At 35.7% G+C, this 21,094-nt stretch overlaps 1 protein-coding gene across 4 annotated transcripts in view; it reads right to left on the reverse strand.

Annotated features, from left to right (window-relative positions):
* Positions 1 to 1,223: 1,223 nt before the first annotated feature.
* TAB2 (TGF-beta activated kinase 1 (MAP3K7) binding protein 2) overlaps positions 1,224 to 21,094 on the reverse strand; it is an 86,701-nt gene continuing 66,830 nt past the window's right edge. For all 4 annotated transcript variants that reach the window (XM_067701806.1, XM_067701805.1, XM_067701808.1 and 1 more), the window contains 4 exons: positions 14,469 to 14,629; positions 14,160 to 14,253; positions 12,825 to 12,905; positions 1,224 to 3,274 (listed from right to left, as the gene is read on the reverse strand). In XM_067701806.1, the coding sequence (XP_067557907.1) occupies positions 3,132 to 3,274; positions 12,825 to 12,905; positions 14,160 to 14,253; positions 14,469 to 14,629 (479 nt within the window). In that variant the 3' untranslated portion in view covers positions 1,224 to 3,131. The remainder of the gene's footprint in view (positions 3,275 to 12,824; positions 12,906 to 14,159; positions 14,254 to 14,468; positions 14,630 to 21,094) is intronic.

Consider the following 21,094-nt stretch of genomic DNA (forward strand, 5'->3'; position numbering starts at 1 on the left):
CCTGGCACGCAGATATCAAATCTGGAATGGCGTTTGATGCCATTTAATATTATTTCCTAAGGCAACACGGTCAACTTCAATTACTCACAGACTGACGATTATATCTCATACCATTTACTTAAACTTATCATTGTTCACTATAATTTCCCAACAACATTAAACCGGGATAGAGGAAACTGATGAAATGTCAGTTAACCTTGCTATTTATACATGCTTTGATTAAAATATAAGTTAAATAGCTAATATAGTTTTGAGCTATCATAGATATGAGTTTAGGTACAATTTCAATTCTCCAATATAAAGTCAATTAATATTACACTGTAGTTTGGCCCTGCTTGTCATTTAAAAAAAATGGAAATTTTAAAAGAAAAATATATTTTTTCCACAAAAATTCTCAATACAACATGCATCTTTGTATAACATACTAGTTATATAGTAGATACTGGCCAACATTTTGTTAAAACTAAAAGTTTTCCTGAGAAGTCCAGTTTACATGAACCGCTAACTGCCCACCTCCCCTTTCAATATAAAGCATGTCAGCACCCAAGGATGATCAGCAACGAGAAACGAAGTCCATCTTTCCATCTGAGGCTCTTAGTGCCTGCAATTCTATTTTAGTGCAATAATTCCTGAAGGTAGTCTCCAGACCACCAACATATCCAGACCTCACATTCCCTGGCAAAGAATATTTATGTCCTACTAGGTTTAAAAGACCAGTCAGGGCAAGGCAGAGCTGTCTGTAAGTTATGTCATAACAAGGTCAGCAAGGGCCACTCTGCTCTTTTCAAGCTCAGAAAAACTGAGTCATAATTTTTTGAAAACTCAATGTAAAGGTTCTCTTCAAGGGAAGCACCACCATCCTCAGCACTTACACATAATACGAGAGAGCAAATATTAACTAAATGACTACTCAGGCTAAATGGCCCAAGAAATCGCATTTAAAAACCCCAAAAGAAACAAAAGAAAAAGCTATAATAAACTCTGAGAAAAGCAATATTCATTTTTCTGCCTTAGCTTAAACATGATTGCTTTCACTCATTAGTTAAAAAGAAGCCTGCGGAAATTGATACAAAGAATCCAAGCAATGCAGTGGAATGCCGTGATGTCATGAGAAGACTCTAGAGAGTGAGCTTTCTCTGGTTTATATTAACTATCAAAGGTTCTGCTGGGGCATAAATTATCTCCTGTCCCACAGACTTTAAAAACAAGTCACAAAATCCACGTTAGAATAGAAGTGTTTTAATTTTTATAAATAACTTATCTGTTACAAAGATAGTTTTTACCCAGCTAAATCACAAAACCATCAACTCAAGATATCCAAATTACGTTTTATTAATAAAACAAGTAAAAACTGATTTATCAATCTTCACATAGAACTGCAGATGAAGCTGAAAAACAAGGCCTATTTTTAAAACAAAACGCATCAAATGTAAGGGCTTTGAGTTTGTCTAATTAACTAGGATTGTCATAGTTCTTCCCATATACAAGATGCAAAGCCTGGAGGTTAAGGCTTTGACATTCATATAGAATCACCTGTAATAATCCTGTTTATTTAAAAATATTCATTTGCAAACATTTACAGTGGGTGACAGTCTACATTACCTCCTATCTTTTGCTACATTTCAGCACTTCCCTTAGCCCCATTCTAAGCACTGATATATAATTCCATAATTGTTTTTTAAAATGCATACTGTTATTTCTTTTTCTTGATTTCATTTAGTTATATACACTCCTGATCATCTGAATATTTATTTTCCTTATAAAAATATATCATCAGAATAAAGAGATGCTTGAGGTTGCTTCAGTGTTCAAGTTTGCTTGTTTTTCTTTTTTCCAGCTCTTCTTCAGTTGTCCTAAATATGACTAGCCTTGTTTTATAAATATACATGATACTGCCACCAAGTCAGGTTTAGAAACGGATTGCCCCAACAGTAAAGCATTTAAACTTCTCTCCAAAAAAAGGGCTGTAGGTACTGCTGCTGTTGCTGGTTTTGAAACTGTACTTTCCCAATAGTAATCTCTTGTGAGAGTTCTGTGGGACACGAGGCAGATAAAGCAAGCTTAACCTTGTTGCTGTCAGTGGGTTAAAAATATCTTTTGTTTTAAGCTTCCCTGTGGAAGATAAAACACTGTGTTGTGTTACCCACTGCTAAAGTCAGTATATAGTGTGACCTATAGACGTAAGTCTTGTAATATTTTCTGCAATTCACTGTGCAGCATCTGTATGTCTTCACAGAACATCGGCACTCATGAGGGCAAAGTACAGAATAAGTAGAGGAAAGTTATTTTGTGCATAGTTTCATTTCATTAATGCTTTTTTTATTTTAAGGCATTGCTTCTCTCAGGTAAGGCTTAAAAAGGGACATGATCGTGCTTAATCACTAAAAGGAAAAAAGAAAATTAGTTAACAAAAGACTATTACACTATACGTATAGAAATACAAGAAAATAATAAGGAAGAAAAGAAATCACTTAAAGCAGACTCGAGAGATCTGTACAGTAGGAAAGGCTTTGGGATATCTCACTCCATGTTTGTACAGACAATGCATGCTGCTTTTCTTTTCATCTTTAGACCCTAGATGCTGGCTTCACAGAGTGGAGACGTTTTCAGGGAAGACAAAGACAAAGCCAAGAGTACCACAGATTTGTGAAGTTCTTCCCCTATCCATTGGCACTATATGGCAGCAAACAGTTTTTAAATAGTTAAACCTTGTTCCTTTTCTTCATGTTTGTAGTGTTTCACCGAAAGCTTTAAAAAAAAAAAGCCATTGTTCTGTTCCTTCCTCCTGTCAAAATTCAGTAGTGACATGAGGGGAAAAGGTACTGGGAACACCTAGGTATTAATATATTGAGAATTATCCTTAATGGGCTACTGGTAACACTGTACATGGTTAGGCAGTGGGCAACCAAGTCTTTCAGCAGATTACCTTCATGTGATGAATTTCAACTGCCCATGACATTAGACTGAGGTATTATTAGCTCTGTGGGCTGACATTTAACATTAGCACAACACCATCTTGTCACACCTTCAATTTGACAAAATCCTATGTAGCAGTGAAACTTTTCCCCTGATGACAGACTAGTTTCTTGAACTTCAGATGTGGTTTTAGGGAAGATATAGGGCCTCTTGGCTCAGAAATGCCTTGGCATCTCACACTGTTCACAACGGATTAAGGCTGGATGGTTCAAAAAAGTACAGGCAGTACAATTCCACTGAGCCCCCTCATCATCTTCTGTGTCTTGAGTCTTTGGTGTTTTGATGGTGGACCTTTGATCTGTAAGGAAGCAAAAATCGCAAAGTCATAAATTACTGGCAACTTTAAACACTATTTGTACTGCACAGCATGAAACAGCTTGTTAAACAAGTGAAGCATCTAGCTGAAACTGACACACACGCTTGATCCTTACAACCTGTCTCTGTCAGGCCGGCACCTCTCCACCGGGGAACAGCAACATGTACATGACATAACCACCTCAATACCTCCTCAAAGGGGAAAAGAGCATCATTTCCCCCAATTTATAGCAGGAGAAAAGGGAAGTCAATTCATATGGTAACTAATAGCCAAGATTACCATAATGTCACCTAACATGGTGAAAAGGTGTCCAACCACAATGTAATACTGCTAGTGCATTTATGTCTGATTAAAGTTTGAGTTTCATTTCTCACTGAAGTAGTATTTATATTTTTGTTTTCTACCAGGAATGGAAGTTTTTGTTAAATGTTCTCTATCTGAACAACACAAATAAAATATAAAGATGAACTAATTTCTAAAATCTTATTTATTTAACTAAATATCGACAATAGACCTTGGAGTAAATCAGTATAAAATTTTACCAGACTTTATTTCTCACTTTATTTTAAAATCATATTTATTATGGAACACGAGAAAGACTATTAGATTAAAGATTAAGAGTTGTGAGAATGGAGTTCTACTCCTGGCTCTGCTACTAACTCCTAATTTCTTTGCTCTGTGATCTTAGATAATAAATCATGTATCCTCTACATCTAATCTTTCTTACCTATAAAATAAAGTCACTGCAGCTTTATGAGGCCAATGTTCTAGAATGTTTGAAGGTACAGAGGTAACTTAAATATAAGGAATAATTATATTCCTCCATGGTTGTATCTAAGATGAAATTACGTTTATGAAACTACTTTTTTGGGAGAGGGAGGTACCATTATAATTTCAGAATAGTATCCCTACAAATTATTGTGGAGACGTTTCAAGTAAAAGGAGCATGCATTGTTGGATCTCTCCAGTCAAGGTTTATAATTTGTGGTTTCCAAACTATGTTAAGATAATGTATATTAATTTGAAAATTCTACCTGCTCCATGGAGTTGATAACTAAATGATACCTTTTCTGCTATTTTAAAAGACAAACTATTGTATATAGTAGATGAAAATATCAAGTTTCTATAACAAATTTAAAATCATTAAGTTATGTTTGGTACTTTGTACCCCTTTAGCAGCACTTTACTGTTTGGCGTTAAACACTTTATTGCAAAATTCCCACTTTAAGCATTGGTCAGAATTTTTTAGGCATCACCACAATTTCTGGCACATGCATGGGCAGCGTGGAAGTACTATTTATACAGTAATTTTCTTTAAATTGAATAACTTTAAAACAAATATCTATTTAAGGTTTACCTAAGTAAAAATATTTGAAAAATCAAGGGTCTGACAGTACTAATTAGTATCCTCTAAGACACATTAAAATAAATACAGTTAAAAAAAAGTTTGACTTTTTACCATCTACAATTATTTCACACTCCATACCTGGGAAACATTTTATAGCATAACTGTTTTAATCTGGGGATAATCCAGTCTACTTACTAGAATTTTGGTCTCACCAAGGTTAGAAAACATTCCTACCTGGCACATTTTCAGTAAAACCTTGTCTTTCCTTTTTGTTTAACTACAAAGGTTTTTTAGGAAGGCAATTCAATCTATATTAACACTTCAATCAATTATTAAGTGCCAGAATCTTCTTCATTATTTAAGTAATATCTAAGGTATCAATAGAGGACCTAAATTTTTTTTTAAATGGAAAAATCTCCAATGGTTTTCTTACATCTGCACGATCTCTTTTGGTACTTAGAATTATGACTCTTATTTATGAGTGGTATTTGGAAACTAAGTAACCAGCAGAATTGAAAAAAGAGGAAATTAGGTGGCACAGGATGACTTGTGATTGCCACATTTCATTTTAGCTGTTAAAAAACCCTGCATTGGGCTTCCCTGGTGGCGCAGTGCTTGAGAGTCCGCCTGCCGAGGCAGGGGACACGGGTTCGTGCCCCGGTCCGGGAAGATCCCACATGCCGCGGAGCGGCTGGGCCCGTGAGCCATGGCCGCTGAGCCTGCGCGTCCGGAGTCTGTGCTCCGCAACGGGAGAGGCTGCAACAGTGAGAGGCCCGCATACCGCAAAAGCAAACAAACAAACAAACGAACAAAAACCCATAAAAAACCCTGCATTGTCTGTTGGTGGAAATGTAAACTGATACAGCCACTACAGAGAACAGTATGGAGGTTCCTTAAAAACCTAAAAATAGAACTACCATACGACCCAGCAATCCCACTACTGGGCATATACCCTGAGAAAATCATAATTCAAAAAGAGTCATGGGATGGGGCTCTTTGGTGGAGCTAATGGCAGACTCTGGGAGGGCTCACGTCAAGGAGAACTTCCCAGTACTTCTGCTGCCAGTGTCCTTGTCCCCACAGTGAGCCACAGCCACCGCCGACTCTGCAGGAGACCCTCCAACACTAGCAGATAAAGAAACAGAGGCTAAAGACCTGTTAGCAGGAAAGTCAGCACTGGAACTCAGGACTTCTGACTGCAGAGACCACCCACACACTTCCACATCTGTCTCTCTCAAGGCCCAGCCCTGTCTTCCGAAGAGAGATCGGGTGCTGACAGGGTCTTGGTGCTCTGGCCAGATGTCAGGCCTGAGCCTCTGAGGTGGGAGAGCCGAGTTCAGGACACTGGACCACTAGAGGCCTCCCAGCCCCATGTAATATCAAACAGCGAAAGCTCTCCCAGAGATCTCCATCTCAACACTAAGACTCAGCTCCACTCAGTGCTTCACCCAGCAAACTACAGTGCTGGGCACCCTATGCCAAACAACTAGCAAGACAGGAACACAACCCCACCCATTAGCAGACAGGCTGCCTAAAATCATAATAAGGTCACAGACACCCCAAAACACACAACTGGACGTGGTCCTGCCCACCAGAAAGGCAAGATCCAGCCTCATCCACCAGAACACAGGCACCAGTCCGCTCCACCAGGAAGCCTGCACAACCCACTGAACCAACCTTAGCCACTGGGGTCAGACACCAAAAACATGGGAATTACTAACCTGCAGCCTGTGAAAAGGAGACTCCAAACACAGTAAATTAAGCAAGATAAGACAGAGAAACACACAGCAGATGAAGGAGCAAGATAAAAACACACCAGACCAAACAAAGGAAGAGGAAATAGGCAGTCTACCTGAAAAAGAATTCACAGTAATGATAGTAAAGATGATCCCAAATCTTGGAAATAGAATGGAGAAAATACAAGAAACGTTTAACAAGGACTTGGAAGAACTAAAGAGCAAACAAACAATGACATATAACACAATAAATGAAATTTAAAATTCTCTAGAAGTAATCAATGGCAGAATAACTGAGTCAGAAGAATGGATAAGTGACCTGGAAGATAAAATACTGGAAATAACTACCACAGAGCAGAATAAAGAAAAAAGAATGAAAAGAATTGAGGAAAGTCTTAGAGACCTCTGAGACAACACTGAACACACCAAAATTCGAATTATAGGGGTCCCAGAAGCAGAAGAGAAAAAGAAAGGGAGTGAGAAAATATCTGAAGAGATTATAGTTGAAAACTTCCCTAATATGGGTAAGGAAATAGTCAATCAAGTCCAGGAAGCACAGACAGTCCCATACAGGATAATCCAAGGAAAAACACGCCAAGACACATATTAATCAAACTATCAAAATTAAAAACAAAGAAAAAATACTAAAAGCAGCAGTGAAAAGTAACAATTAACATACAAGGGAATCCCCACAAGGTTAACAGCTGCTCTTTCAGCAGAAACTCTGCAAGCCAGAAGGGAGTGGCAGGACATATTTAAACTGATGAAAGGGGAAAACCTACAACCAAGATTACTCTACCCAGCAAGGATCTCACCCAGATTCCACAGAGAAATTAAAACCTTTAGAGATAAGCAGAAGCTAAGAGAATTCAGCACCACCAAACCAGCTCTACAACAAATGCTAAAGGAACTTCTCTAGGCAGGAAACACAAGAGAAGGAAAAGACTTACAATAACAAACCCAGAAGAATTAAGAAAATGGTAATAGGAACATACATATCGATAACTACCTTAAATGTAAATGGATTAAATGCTCCAACCAAAAGACACAGACTGGCTGAATGGATACAAAAACAAGACCCATATATATGCTGTCTACAAGAGACCCATTTCAGATCTAAGGACACATACAGACTGAAAATTAGGGGATGGAAAAAGATATTCCATGCAAATGGAAATCAAAAGAAAGCTGGAGTAGCAATTCTCATATCAGACAAAATAGACTTTAAAATAAAGACTATTACAAAAGACAAAGACGGAGACTACATAATGATCAAGGGATCAATCCAAGAAGAAGATTTAACAATTGTAAATATTCATGCACCCAACATAGGAGCACCTTAATACATAAGGCAAATGCTAACAGCCACAAAAGAGGAAATCGACAGTAACACAATCATAGTCGGGGACTTTAACACCTCACTTTCACCGATGGACAGATCATCCAAAATGAAAATAAACAAGGAAACACAAACTTTAAATGATACATTAAACAAGATGGACTTAATTGATATTTATAGGACATTCCATCCAAAAACAGCAGATTACACTTTCTTCTCAAGTGCTCATGGAATATTCTCCAGGATAGATCATATCTTGGGTCACAAATCAAGCCTTGGTGAATTTAAGAAAATTGAAATCGTATGAAGTATCTTTTCCGACCTCAACACTATGAGACTAGATATCAATTACAGGAAAAAATCTGTAAAAAATACAAACACATGGAGGCTAAACAATACACTACTAAATAACGAAGAGATCACTGAAGAAATCAAAGAAGAAAACAAAAAATACCTAGGAACAAATGACAATGAAAACATGATGACCCAAAACCTATGGGATGCAGCAAAAGCAGTTCTAAGAGGGAAGTTTATCGCAATGCAGTGCTTCTTCAAGAAACAAGAAACATCTCAAATAAACAACCTAAACTTACACCTAAAGCAATTAGAGAAAGAACAAAAAACCCCCAAAGTTAGTAGAAAGAAAGAAATCATAAAGATCAGATCAGAAATAAATGAAAAAGAAATGAAGGAGACGATAGCAAAGATCAATAAAACTAAAAGCTGGTTCTTAAGAAGATAAACAAAATTGATAAACCATTAGCCAGACTCATCAAGAAAAAAAGGGAGAAGACTCAAATCAATAGAATTAGAAATGAAAAAGGAGAAGTAATAACTGACAATGCAGAAACACAAAGGAGCATGAGAGATTACTACAAGCAACTATATGCCAATAAAATGGACAACCTGGAAGAAATGGACAAATTCTTAGGAAAGCAAAACCTTCCAAGACTGAACCAGGAAGAAACAGAAAATATAAACAGACCAATCACAGGCACTGAAATTGAGACTATGATTAAAAATCTTCCAACAAAAGCCCAGGACCAGATGGCTTCACAGGCGAATTCTATCAAACATTTAGAGAAGAGTTAACACCTATCCTTCTCAAACACTTCCAAAATATAGCAGAGGGAGGAACACTCCCAAACTCATTCCACGAGGCCACCATCACCCTGCTACCAAAACCAGACAAAGATGCCACAAAAATATGAAAACTACAGGCCAGTATAACTGATGAGCATAGATGCAAAAATCCTCAACAAAATATGGGCAAACAGAATCCAACAGCACATTAAAAGGATCATACACCATGATCAAGTGGGGTTAATCCCAGGAATGCAAGGATTCTTCAATATACACAAATCAATCAACGTGATAAACGATATTAACAAATTAAAGGAGAAAAACCATACGATCATCTCAATAGATGCAGAAAATGCTTTTGACAAAATTCAACACCCATTTATGATAAAAACCCTGCAGAAAGTAGGCATAGAGGGAACTCACCTCAACATAATAAAGGCCATATATGACAAACCCACAGCCAACATCGTTCTCAATGGTGAAAAACTGAAACCATTTCCACTAAGATCAGGAACAAGACAAGGTTGCCCACTCTCACCACTATTATTCAACATAGTTTTGGAAGTTTTAGCCACAGCAATCAGAGAAGAAAAAGAAATAAAAGGAATCCAAATCGGAAAAGAAGAAGTAAAACTGTCATTGTTTGAAGATGACATGATACTATGCATAGAGAATCCTAAAGGCGCTATCAGAAAAATACTAGAGCTAACCAATGAATTTGGTAGAGTAGCAGGATACAAAATTAACGCACAGAAATCTCTTGCATTTCTGTACACTAATGATGAAAAATCTGAAAGAGAAATTAAGGAAACACTCCCATTTACCACTGCAACAAAAAGAATAAAATACCTAGGAATAAACCTACCTAAGGAGACAAAAGACCTGTATGCAGAAATCTAAGACACTGAAGAAAGAAACTAAAGATGATACAAACAGATGGAGAGTTATACCATGTTCTTGGACTGGAAGAATCAACACTGTGAAAATGACTATACTACCCAAAGCAGTCTACAGATTCAGTGCAATCCCTATCAAACTACATATGGCATTTTTCACAGAACTAGAACAAAAAATTTCACAATTTGTATGAAAACAAAAAAGACCCCGAATAGCCAAAGCAATCTTGAGAAAGAAAAAAGGAGCTGGAGGAATCAGGCTCCCTGACTTCAGACAAAGCGACAGTAAACAAGAAAGTATGGTACTGGCACAAAAACAGAAATATAGATCAATGGAACAGGATAGAAAGCCCAGAGATAAACCCACGCACCTATGGTCACCTTATCTCTGATAAAGGAGGCAAGGATATACAATGGAGAAAAGACAGCCTCTTCAATAAGTGGTGCTGGGAAAACTGGACAGCTACCTGTAAAAGAATGAAATTAGAGCACTCCCTAACACCGTACACAAAAATAAACTCAAAATGGATTTAAGACCTAAATGTAAGGCCAGACACTATAAAACTCTTAGAAGAAAACACAGGCAGAACGCTCCATGACATAAACCACAGCAAGATCTGTTTTGACCCACCTCCTAGAGATATGGAAATAAAACCAAAAATAAACAAATGGGACCTAATGAAACTTAAAAGCTTTTGCACAGCAAAGGAAAACATAAACAAGACAAAAAGACAACCCTCAGAATGTGAGAAAATATTTGCAAATGAAGCAACTGACAAAGGATTAATCTCCAAAATATACAAGCAGCTCATGCACCTCAATATCAAAAAAACAAACAACCCAATCCAAAAATGGGCAGAAGACCTCAATAGACATTTCTCCAAAGAAGATATACAGATTGCCAACAAACACATGAAAGGATGCTCAACATCACCAATCATTAGAGAAATACAAATCAAAACTACAATGAGGTATCCCCTCACACTGGTCAGAATGCCATCATCAAAAAACCTACAAACAATAAATGCTGGAGAGGGTGTGGAGAAAAGGAAACCCTCTTGCACTGTTGGTGGGAATGTAAATTGATACAGCCACTATGGAGAACAGTATGGAGGTTCCTCAAAAAACTAAAAATAGAACTACCATACAACCCAACCCAGCAATCCCACTATGGGGCATATACCCTGAGAAAACCGTAATTCAAAAAGAGTCACGTACCACAATGTTCACTGCAGCTCTATTTACAATAGCCAGGACATGGAAGCAACTTAAATGTTCATCGACAGATGAATGGATAAAGATGTGGCACATATATACAATGGAATATTACTCAGCCATAAAAAGAAACGAAATTGGGTTATTTGTAGTGAGGTGGATGGACCTAGAGACTGTCATACAGAACGAAGTTAAGTCAGAAAGAGAAAAACAAATACCGTATGCTAACACATATATATGGAATCTAAAAAAAAAAGAAAAATGGTTATGAAGAACCTAGGGGCAGGACAGGAATAAAGATGCGCAGACATAGAGAATGGACTTGAGGACACGGAGAGGGGAAAGGGTAAGCTGGGGCAAAGTGAGAGAGTGGCATGGGCATATATAGGCTACCAAATGTAAAATAGATAGCTAGTGGGAAGCAGCTGCATAGCACAGGGAGATCAGCTCGGTGCTTTGTGACCACCTAGAGGGGTGGGATAGGGAGGGTGGGAGGGAGACACAAAAGGGAGGAGATATGGGGATGTATGTATATATATATAGCTGATTCACTTTGTTATACAGCAGAAACTAACACAGCATTGTAAAGCAATTATACTCCAATAAAGATGTTAAAAAAACAAACAAAAAACACCCCTGCATTGTGAAGTAGAACTGATTTCAAGAACTAAGTAAACCTCTATAAGTGAAACTAGTAACTCCCTATTTTAGCTTTAAGGCAAAAATGACTGATTCTTTATTTCTCCCAAAGTAGCCAGTACACAAGCTTCTATCTTTTGTGCAAAGGTTTTTAAGTACTGGAGTTTTTCTTTTCGAACTTTTTATCATGGGAGAACGGTGAAATAAACCCTCAGGCACTTATCCTGCTTCTACAACTCTCAAGACAAATCTTATTTCATCTATATTCCACCTCCCTCCTAACCTCAACACATAAGTACTGGATTATGTTGAAACAAAACAGGATCTTTTTATATGAAAATTTTAGTTTTTGAAAGACAGTAAAAAAGAGTGTATTAAGGCAACTCATTTAGAGGCTAAAATACTCACTTTGCTTATTTTAGGAAGCTAGGCTATACCACTGTTTTCTTTATTCCTTTATTCAATTAACATCCAAATAGCATCCAATGTCTGAACACTGGCTTCCCCGTGTACTATGCCAAATACCCTAATCTCACTTTTGCTCCTTTGTAATAAGAGTTCATTACGTTCCAGCTAACGATGTTTAAAGACATTTAAATTAAAAAATATGAAGATAAAGCTAGGCCTAATTAAATTATACTTGAACAAAAACGAGTGGACAGCACAGGATACTGAAAGAGACTATGAAAATTCTTGTAACAAACTAAAAAACTAGTAACATACTTGTTTCTTTCTTATTCCCATTTTATATGTTTTTTAACGCCTGGAGTAAAAAAACCCAAACAAATGTTCCGACATTTCTTAGTTTGGTGTCTATACAGTCTGTGAATATCAGTGATGTAAAAATGATAATAGGTAATTATTCTAAAAAACCATTTGTCTAAAATTCAGAGTATTTTGATTACAGAGAACTATGCGTAAACTATATAGGACAGAATACTCATGAAAAATAAACTTTCCTAAGGTGTCTTCCTTAACGTTTGTCTAAAATTTCAAAGAATGCAAGTATCCGCACCTGGTGATCTTTTTTTTTTTGGCCAAGATTTGCTATTTTGGGAGTATATGATGAATCCTTAGGACATGCATATTACTTTTCAAGAGCTAAGTACATTACATTTTTGCACCCCTCCAATTCCCAGCATGTAAGTGAAAATAAATATCTTCCGAATGAATCCATCCAAGAATGCCGAAGTTTGAAGCACTTCTAGAGTGGAAGGTTTTCCAAAACCTTGCTTTTCAAAATGCAACAGTTCTCACGCTTACTGGACACACTAACCTTTGGGTTTTGGTGGCACAGGACCTACAAATCCAATATTGTCATAAAAGTTATGAATAGCGCTGGGATTAAAATGTGGTCCTGAAATACATAAAAAGTAAGTATATCAATGCTTATAGCTCAAAAATATTAAAAAAATTGTTAAAAAAACCAAATATTTTTTTTCTAAAAAATATCACAGTATAAATAGAAGAAATAAATACTTTTTGCACCTCTAATGTCAAATTACATGTCAGGGTTTCAAAAACAGCTGAGATAGGTATAATATAGTACCCATAACAGAGGTCTAAGTGGTAAATTGGGGAAGAAGTCAAATTAATGCCAGTAAGACAGTAACAGAATTAGAACTAGACGCCTGTTCTATGTGACAAGATAACTTAAAATTTAACAATTTAAAATACAATTTTAACATGGTCTTAAGCAACTAAATAGCTTGGCTTCAAGTAAGTATAAAAACCTTGTAGTAATGTAATACAAAGCTTCAGATTTTAAACAAAAGGAACAAGTTCAAGAATTATAGTTTCTAGACTGGCACTAACTTCCTTTTTCTCTCCAAAGTTAAATTATGGCATTTTCAATGAATGTTTCAAGATAAACAGCTTACTTACTAAAATAAAACAAATCATCTTTCAGTTTAATGGATTTTGGCACATACTAAGAAGTATGATTAAGGGCTTATTTTTTGGCTTCTTCCCTTTCCTGTCTTTTCCATTCTATATATTTCTATTATTTCTAAACTTCAGAATTAGGTTTAAGTTATAAATATTCCTTTTAGTTGTCTATGGAACTGAATTGTAAACATTTTTTTGTTTTACAATAAGCAGTTATTGCTTGTCAAGAATAGCTCAAGTATAATAAACTATCATTGTCCTAAAAATATATAAGCCGTGTTTTTATTTTCTTCTCTATTTTAGCAATTAAGAAAGTACCATTAGGGTGGCGATGCCTTTTAAATTATGTTCTTAAAAGCATAATTCTTGAAAGGGAAAAAGGTATATGAGGTACGTACATCTTAATCTTATTAAATATTGTACCAGATTATACTAATACATAACAGCAATACTTTTGACAACACAGCCAGACATACTGATCACTGTCTTCCCTTAACACATGACTAAAGGGGATTTGAAGGCTATACAATGTATCAAATTACTCCTCAACCAAATACACAACTTTGGGGGGGAGTGGAGAGTGAGTGAAAACAAAAATCCAAGTAGCACTATACACTCCAAAGTCAAATCTGAAACAGTAAGATCACAATTGATAAGTCTGGTTTTAGCCATGGGAAAAGAGTTGGTAAAAATGAATTTCAGCTGAGTATGCATTGAACTTTACCTCTGGCTTGAAAAAGATCAATTTCTTTGGTTAAGCAGTCAATGTCAATCTGGAGTTGTCTATTACAACTTCTCAATTGCTGCATTTCTTCGAGCTGAAAAATAATTCCATGTGAGATGGATCTACATTGACCTCTTGTGTTATTAGCTTAGAAAGAGTGAAATTTTGCAGGGGGAGGTAAGGACAGAGAAAGAAGTATGAATTAAGAGCATTTCTAGAAAACAAGATCAAGCTTTTATACTTATGACAGATTGCCTATTCTCATGTTCAAGCATAGCAGTCACAACAGTTAGAGAAAGGAAGACTTACTGAAGGTATTTGGGATATGGAATTTGATCTTTTCAGACGCCTTCGAGTTAGATTATTTTCCATTTCATTGACCTCAGATTTTAGTTTATCCAGCTTTTTCTTTTGAATCTCAAGTTCTCTTTGAAGTCGTTCCATTCTGGCCTTCTGATGTACCAAAAGAGCTGCAATACATATTAGTAAATATGAGGACCCACCCAGGTTAGTCAATTAACCTTTAAACAGCCTTGGGAAAACAAAACAATGACTACTTCTGTGACAAGCGAGAGGCTGCCAAGAATCCCAAAGATAAAAATAACACAAAATATTGTGAGTTAAACATTTAAAATTTCAAAATTTTTTACTTGAAAATTATTTTAAGCATACAAATGTCACTCATTTTTTTGGGGGGGGAGGTTTTAATATGGCCAATGACAGCATTTTTGCCTATAACCGCTCAAAAGGTCTAGTAGAGTCAATTAACCTACTTACTATTTAATTCAAATTTGACCCCTTGAAAGGATAAGCCCCTCTACTCCAAAAAGTCTGACATGTTTGGACTATACATAAGGTATCCTAATATAGACATGTTATAGATATTTTAGAAGGGAACATGAGTTAGGTTAAATCCATTTTGATGTATACAACAACTAAAACTGATTTCAATTCATATGAATGTTAACATTAAATTCCTCAAACTGCAAATTAAAAACAATACCATTCAGATAAATCAAACACATTTTCTTATATTGCAATTACATTTTGTGAAAATATTTTCCTAAGATTTCATACGGAAAGAAAATAAGCAATCAATCTTGTCGCATGAATGATGAATTGCTTGGGAAACCTTATTAAACCATAAAAATTGGTATATGTTCCTGCCATCTCTGGACAATGTGAGCTTCACTTCTCAGGACACTGGCCTGGTAGTGAAGATACCTGAATAGACTTCTATTAAAAGGCAGCTTGGGATGATTCTACCATGAGAAAACAGGCAGATTTTGGAAAATACAATAAATAACCTCTAAAAATGAAAAAGTCAAGTCGATTAAACAGATTAGATTAATGCTAAACAGTCATCATCAATCAAACTCAAATTTCCATGAATCTAAAAAATAAGGAAAAGGCTATATACATTCAGGCCATTCAATCTGGTAGTGTATTCTAGAATCAGAATTAGGGTGTGAGGTGCGGGAGGCTAGTTAGGCTCAAGTACTTTAAAATTAACTTTAAACAATACATAATTTTTCCCAACAAAAATTTGACACTAATATAATCCACAGGTATTTCCTCTGTAATTCTTCTTTCTTACTTATTGGAAGAAAAGAGTATTAGGGCATTATGTTTCAAGTTTTAAAAACCATGACAGATTCTTGCTACCCTCTCCCCCATTTTAATATATATTCTAAGAACACAGGGCAGTGTTCTTGGAGGTACACATGTTCCTGGTAGAAAACTCACCATGTCTCTCTACATCCATACCTACCCCAAGCTTGTTCTGTCAGGCTTTTATTAATTTGGTTTATTTTATTTGAATTGCAGACTTTTATCCCTCTATTTCCAAAATATAAGAATTCTGCATTAGGGTTTATTTTATTCTCTTAAAAAAGATGAGGAGCGGGCTGTTAATTTTTGAGTGGGATAATAAGAGGAGAAAGACGGAAGCACGAAGTGGGAATGAAGGGCAAGGCAAAGGAGAACTAGGAGTACGTAATACACTTTCCTTCGTTTCTAAACCCTAACCACCTACCAACATGTCTCAAGTGGCATTAGACATTTGTTCAAATTAATGATTACTTAAAAGCAGTATTTCTTAAAAGTAATGGAGATTTTCTCCCGAAAAGTTTTTTCCTAAATATGTAAAAAAAAAAAAAACCCACAATTAAAAAAAAATACATTATTTATTTATTTTATTTTTGGCTGCGCTGGGTCTTCATTGCTGCGCACAGGCTTTCTCTAGTAGCCGCGAGCGGGGGCTACTCTTCTAAAACACATTTACTTAGTGGTTCTAATGATATGTGATAATTCATATGTGTGCTGAATTAGAAAATAAGATATACATTTGTTATATTATTTAATATTATATATGGAGAGGGGATAAGAACAGATTTTCTAAGAAATTGAAACCCAACCTATATTACACTCTGAGTGGTCGAAATTCATACCACGAGGGCAGGGAGAGAACCTCAAAGTAAGGAGTTATAACAATTAAATACGAAGAATCAATTATATTAGAGAGGACTTCCATTTAAAGATGATTGAGCATTGCATTTACATAATCTTCTGCCTCCTGAAACCCCAAGAAAATGACAGAGGAATAAAACTGATAGAATCCAACAATGATAAAAAATAGGAAGAAGGCAATAAATGGACGAGAAATTTCAACAAGTTTCTGGAGAATGAAAGTAGATGAAGTGGCATAGGTTTATGGAGGAGAAAGCTGCAGTCTCATAGGCAAGTACTGTACTGCAAAGAGGCAGCTAACTTGCCTGCAGAAACCTAAAGAGACTCCAGACTTTGGAGAATGAAGGTAACAACAGAAGGCAGAAGTGAGGAGTGGGCCAGAAAAGGGGGTTAATTGGATGTCTCTTTATGGAACAGCTGATCTCTCCCCATCCTGTGGAAGGGCAGGTAGCTGTATGCTTATTCTTAAGGCTCCTTCAAACACACATTTCTCAAGCTGGTTCCCATACACAAAGAATGCTAGGTGGTGATAGTGGAGTGTTCTCTTGCAGCAGAAGGCTCTTCACTTATTCCTCACAAAGCAAAGTCTGCCAAGTGACGAGTCTCACTTGCTTACCCAGGGCTTTTAGCCCTCATAGTCCTTCATTCTCAAATATGAAGCAATAGCCAAGGATCACCACACATTTGAGTAACATCTGACATGTGAAAGACCTAGATAAAGAGAAAGACTAAACCCAGACTAAGTGAATATAACTGAATAGGGAGATGAGAGAACTCAACTTCTAATGAACACCATTAAGAGAGTTCAGACAATGAGCATCCATAAAACAGCAATCTGCTATGAAAAAGGAATCGGAGAACTAGCTCTTAGAAGTTAAAACATTACTGCTGAAATGAACATTTCATACATGGACTGACAGAAAATTTAAGGAAATCTCAACTACAAAACAGAAGGACAAGGAAATGGGATATACTGAGAATATGACAATGAGAAATAAATAGAAAATTGGTCCAGGACGTTAAATAGCTGATTAAAATAAGTTCTGGAAAGAGGCAATAAGAAACTGGAAATCAGGAGATTTCCTGGTCTGAAGGGAGATGCTAGCCTTCAAACTGAAGGTCCAGTGAATGTAGAAAAATGGACGATTAAAAAAAAAAAGACCTATACCTAGATACATTACTGTGGTCTATATAGAGTAGTTATACATAGAACATATGTGTGTGTGTGTGTATATATATATATATATATATATATATATATATATATATACACACACACACACAAGTATGTATACCTTGATAAAATTAAAATAATATCCAATTATATACAAGTAGTTAAACCATAATAAGGCACAGGTAAAGACTATGCTGCAGCTTCATTTGTAATATTTGCATTGTAATAATATTTTAATTATTCAGCCAAATCACATTAATTTTCCCTATTCTGGAATCCTAAATTATTTAAATCGTAATGGAACTGAAATTACTTTTTGTACTAGTTCAAAGGGCATTAAGTAAATTACTACCATGAGTGAAGTGTGAAGGAAGGAAACAAAGGGAATAAACTACATCAAGAGCTTACATATTATTACTTTGTATTTATAAATCATTTCACACTAAAGGGGAATCTTTTTTTGTTAGATGAGTTCATTTCATTTTTCACTTGGAAAAATTCAGCATTTTAGATTTTTCATGATAAAGTACATTTCTCAATTAAACTGCAATCTCCTTGAGGGTAAACATTTTTGTATCACCTTGTATCTATTTTTAACCCTGAAAATTGTAGGCACTTGATAAATACCTATTAAATGTAAAATAACAACAATAATTTGACTTTTAATGGATAGTAAAATGAAATAGAAATGTCTAGGAAATACTGTTAAAACAAAAATTGGACATTTATTTTAAAGTCTCCTTGAATGTGTACTTCTAATATGTTTTACTTAGCAAAATTTTAATAATTTTAAAATATGGCAAGACTTTTTTAGGTTGCTGACACTGCAGAAAGATGGCTCTTTTATATGCTAGTTCTACTAAGGAAATAAGGGTTATATTTAACATTTCAATCATACAACGATTTCTTCAGTTTTCCAAACTTAACTATCTACCTTGTCCTTTTAAATAGACAAAAAAGGAGGAGGAATAACAGGTAGAGAAAAAATACTCAGTACGTTTTAAATCTTCTTTCAGTCAAAATTAAATTTTAATGAATAAAGGTAATTTAGGCATGCAACGCCCCCTGGTGGTTGTTAAAATAACTGACAATTAGTTACTTAAAATACATACTAAGGCTCTTAAAACCGCTTCTATAGGCATACTAGATATTTCACACAGCAATCTCGGAAAACGTAGTCTTTACCGAACTTTGGCCAGCTTCCAATAAACAATGGAGACAATAAATTACTCAACTTTATTTGTAAATAGAAAAACTCACCTGAAGTTTCAGACAGCGCTAGCTTTACTAATTTTAGGCATTCTATAAATGTAAATGACATCTAATTTCTCCAGAAGTTAAAAAAAAAAATAAGAGAATTGGATGGGCATATTAAAAAAAAGACGCCTTTGCCATTGGAAAATGTACCAGGCATTTATGGATACAAAGATTTTAGGCTTATTTAAAAAAAAAGAGAGCGTGAAGGAGATAAACTTTATCACTGGAAACATAAGACACTTATTTCTACTGTCTTTAAAATTTTTGTCTGTCAGGGCAATTTTAAATGCCCAAGTGTGGTACCATGTGGCCTAAGTCATTGTACCCCAAAAGGCACAATGTCACCTTCTAAAATAAATCAAGATTTCTCTGGACTGCAGCTGTGGACAGCAGGGATGTTTAGATGCTTTATATACCACTGTGTAATTACAATCGCTTATTTGGTGATTGTGTCACAAGATTCAGAGACGGCAATTACTCTTTAAAATAAAGCATGCTGATGTTTTAATCTATTTTGCCACTTTTAAGGACAGCTTGAAATCAGATCTTGCAACAGTGTTGCAACTGGGCCTGTAATCTGGGCAACACATTTTACAACAAAACCAAGAAAATAATGCTTAACCTCTGTAATTATATTTTTAAGAAATTTAAATTACTTATATATTAGTATTAATAATAGATGAGTATGGGACCCCTGCTAGACAACTTTGTTGTCATTTATTTCCATATAATTAAGATGCTGCATGTACTCTTACAGCATTATGATACAGATACTGTCTAAAAGCTTTGTTTTAGAGAAAAAGAAAACTGGGGCCTACAGACACCTAAAGAGCCTCAAAGCATACAACTGGATGAACCATAATAGGAATTGGGAATGTTTATAGCTTAGAAAGATTTATACTTTAAAAGGGGATATGGTAGTTATTTTCAAGTTTTTGAAGGGATGCCATATGAAAGAGAAATAAGGCCAGTTCGATATGATTTCAAGGAGTATCACTATAACTAAACAGGAGATACACACAAGATTTCTGTTCTTTTCTCTCAAAATCTTGGAGTGGAGAAGGGCTTTCTAAACATAAACAGAAGGCAGAGGAAAAAAAGATTAAAAAGTTTGAATGTACAAAAATAAAAAAATTTATAAAACAACAAAAAAATTTATTGACCAAGTTAAAAGAAAAAACAGACTAGGCACAAAACAAGCAAGTTCACAAAATAAGAAATACAAATGGCTTAAAAATTAATACATGAAAAGATGCTCAACCTCACTCATATTCAAAGATGCAAATTTAAAAACACCAAAACAATATATTTTTACCTATCAGACAGACAAAGATGTATTTTTTTCAATCACCTACATAGTGATGGGTGGGAGAAAGAAAGAAGAAAAGGACATTCTTATAAATATTACTAAAAATGTTCCCCATGTATAAATATAGGAGTATAAACTGGTAGAATCTCTTTAGAGAGAGTCTCAAAATTAAAACTGGCAACATGCACTGAGGCGGTCATCAGTGTCCTTCACCAAATATTTCTGCCTCTCTGCTTTCCAGGTATGTGGTAGAACGGCGCCTCTCCATTCTCTCTGAATTAGGGGTGGCTATGTGGACTTGTTTTTTCTAAAGAGTAACAAGTGTCGGAGCAGAAGCTTAAGGAGTCAGAGCTGATTTGCTGTATGTCCTTTGCCTTGCCTGAACAATCACGGAAGCACAGAGATGGAGCTTCCCTTAACCTGGGTACCTAAGTGAGGATGATGTAGAAGTGCCCACCAGCTAATCTAATTGGCAAGTGAACTAGAAATAAACCTTTGTTGTTTAAAGACACAGTTTCTTACAGCAGCATAACCAAGCCTAAATGATACATCTATCAAGATTAAAAATGCACATATCCTTTGACACAGCAGTTTTCCACTCCTGGGAATCTCTTCTGCTAACATACTTGGGTGCAGGCAAAATTTGTATGCACAAAATTTTTACTGCAGCAGTTTGTAAAAACAAGACCCTAAGATCTGTCAAAAAAGGACTGATTAGAGATCATG

The sequence above is a fragment of the Pseudorca crassidens genome, chromosome 13, assembly GCF_039906515.1.
Source record: "Pseudorca crassidens isolate mPseCra1 chromosome 13, mPseCra1.hap1, whole genome shotgun sequence".
NCBI lineage: Eukaryota > Metazoa > Chordata > Mammalia > Artiodactyla > Delphinidae > Pseudorca > Pseudorca crassidens.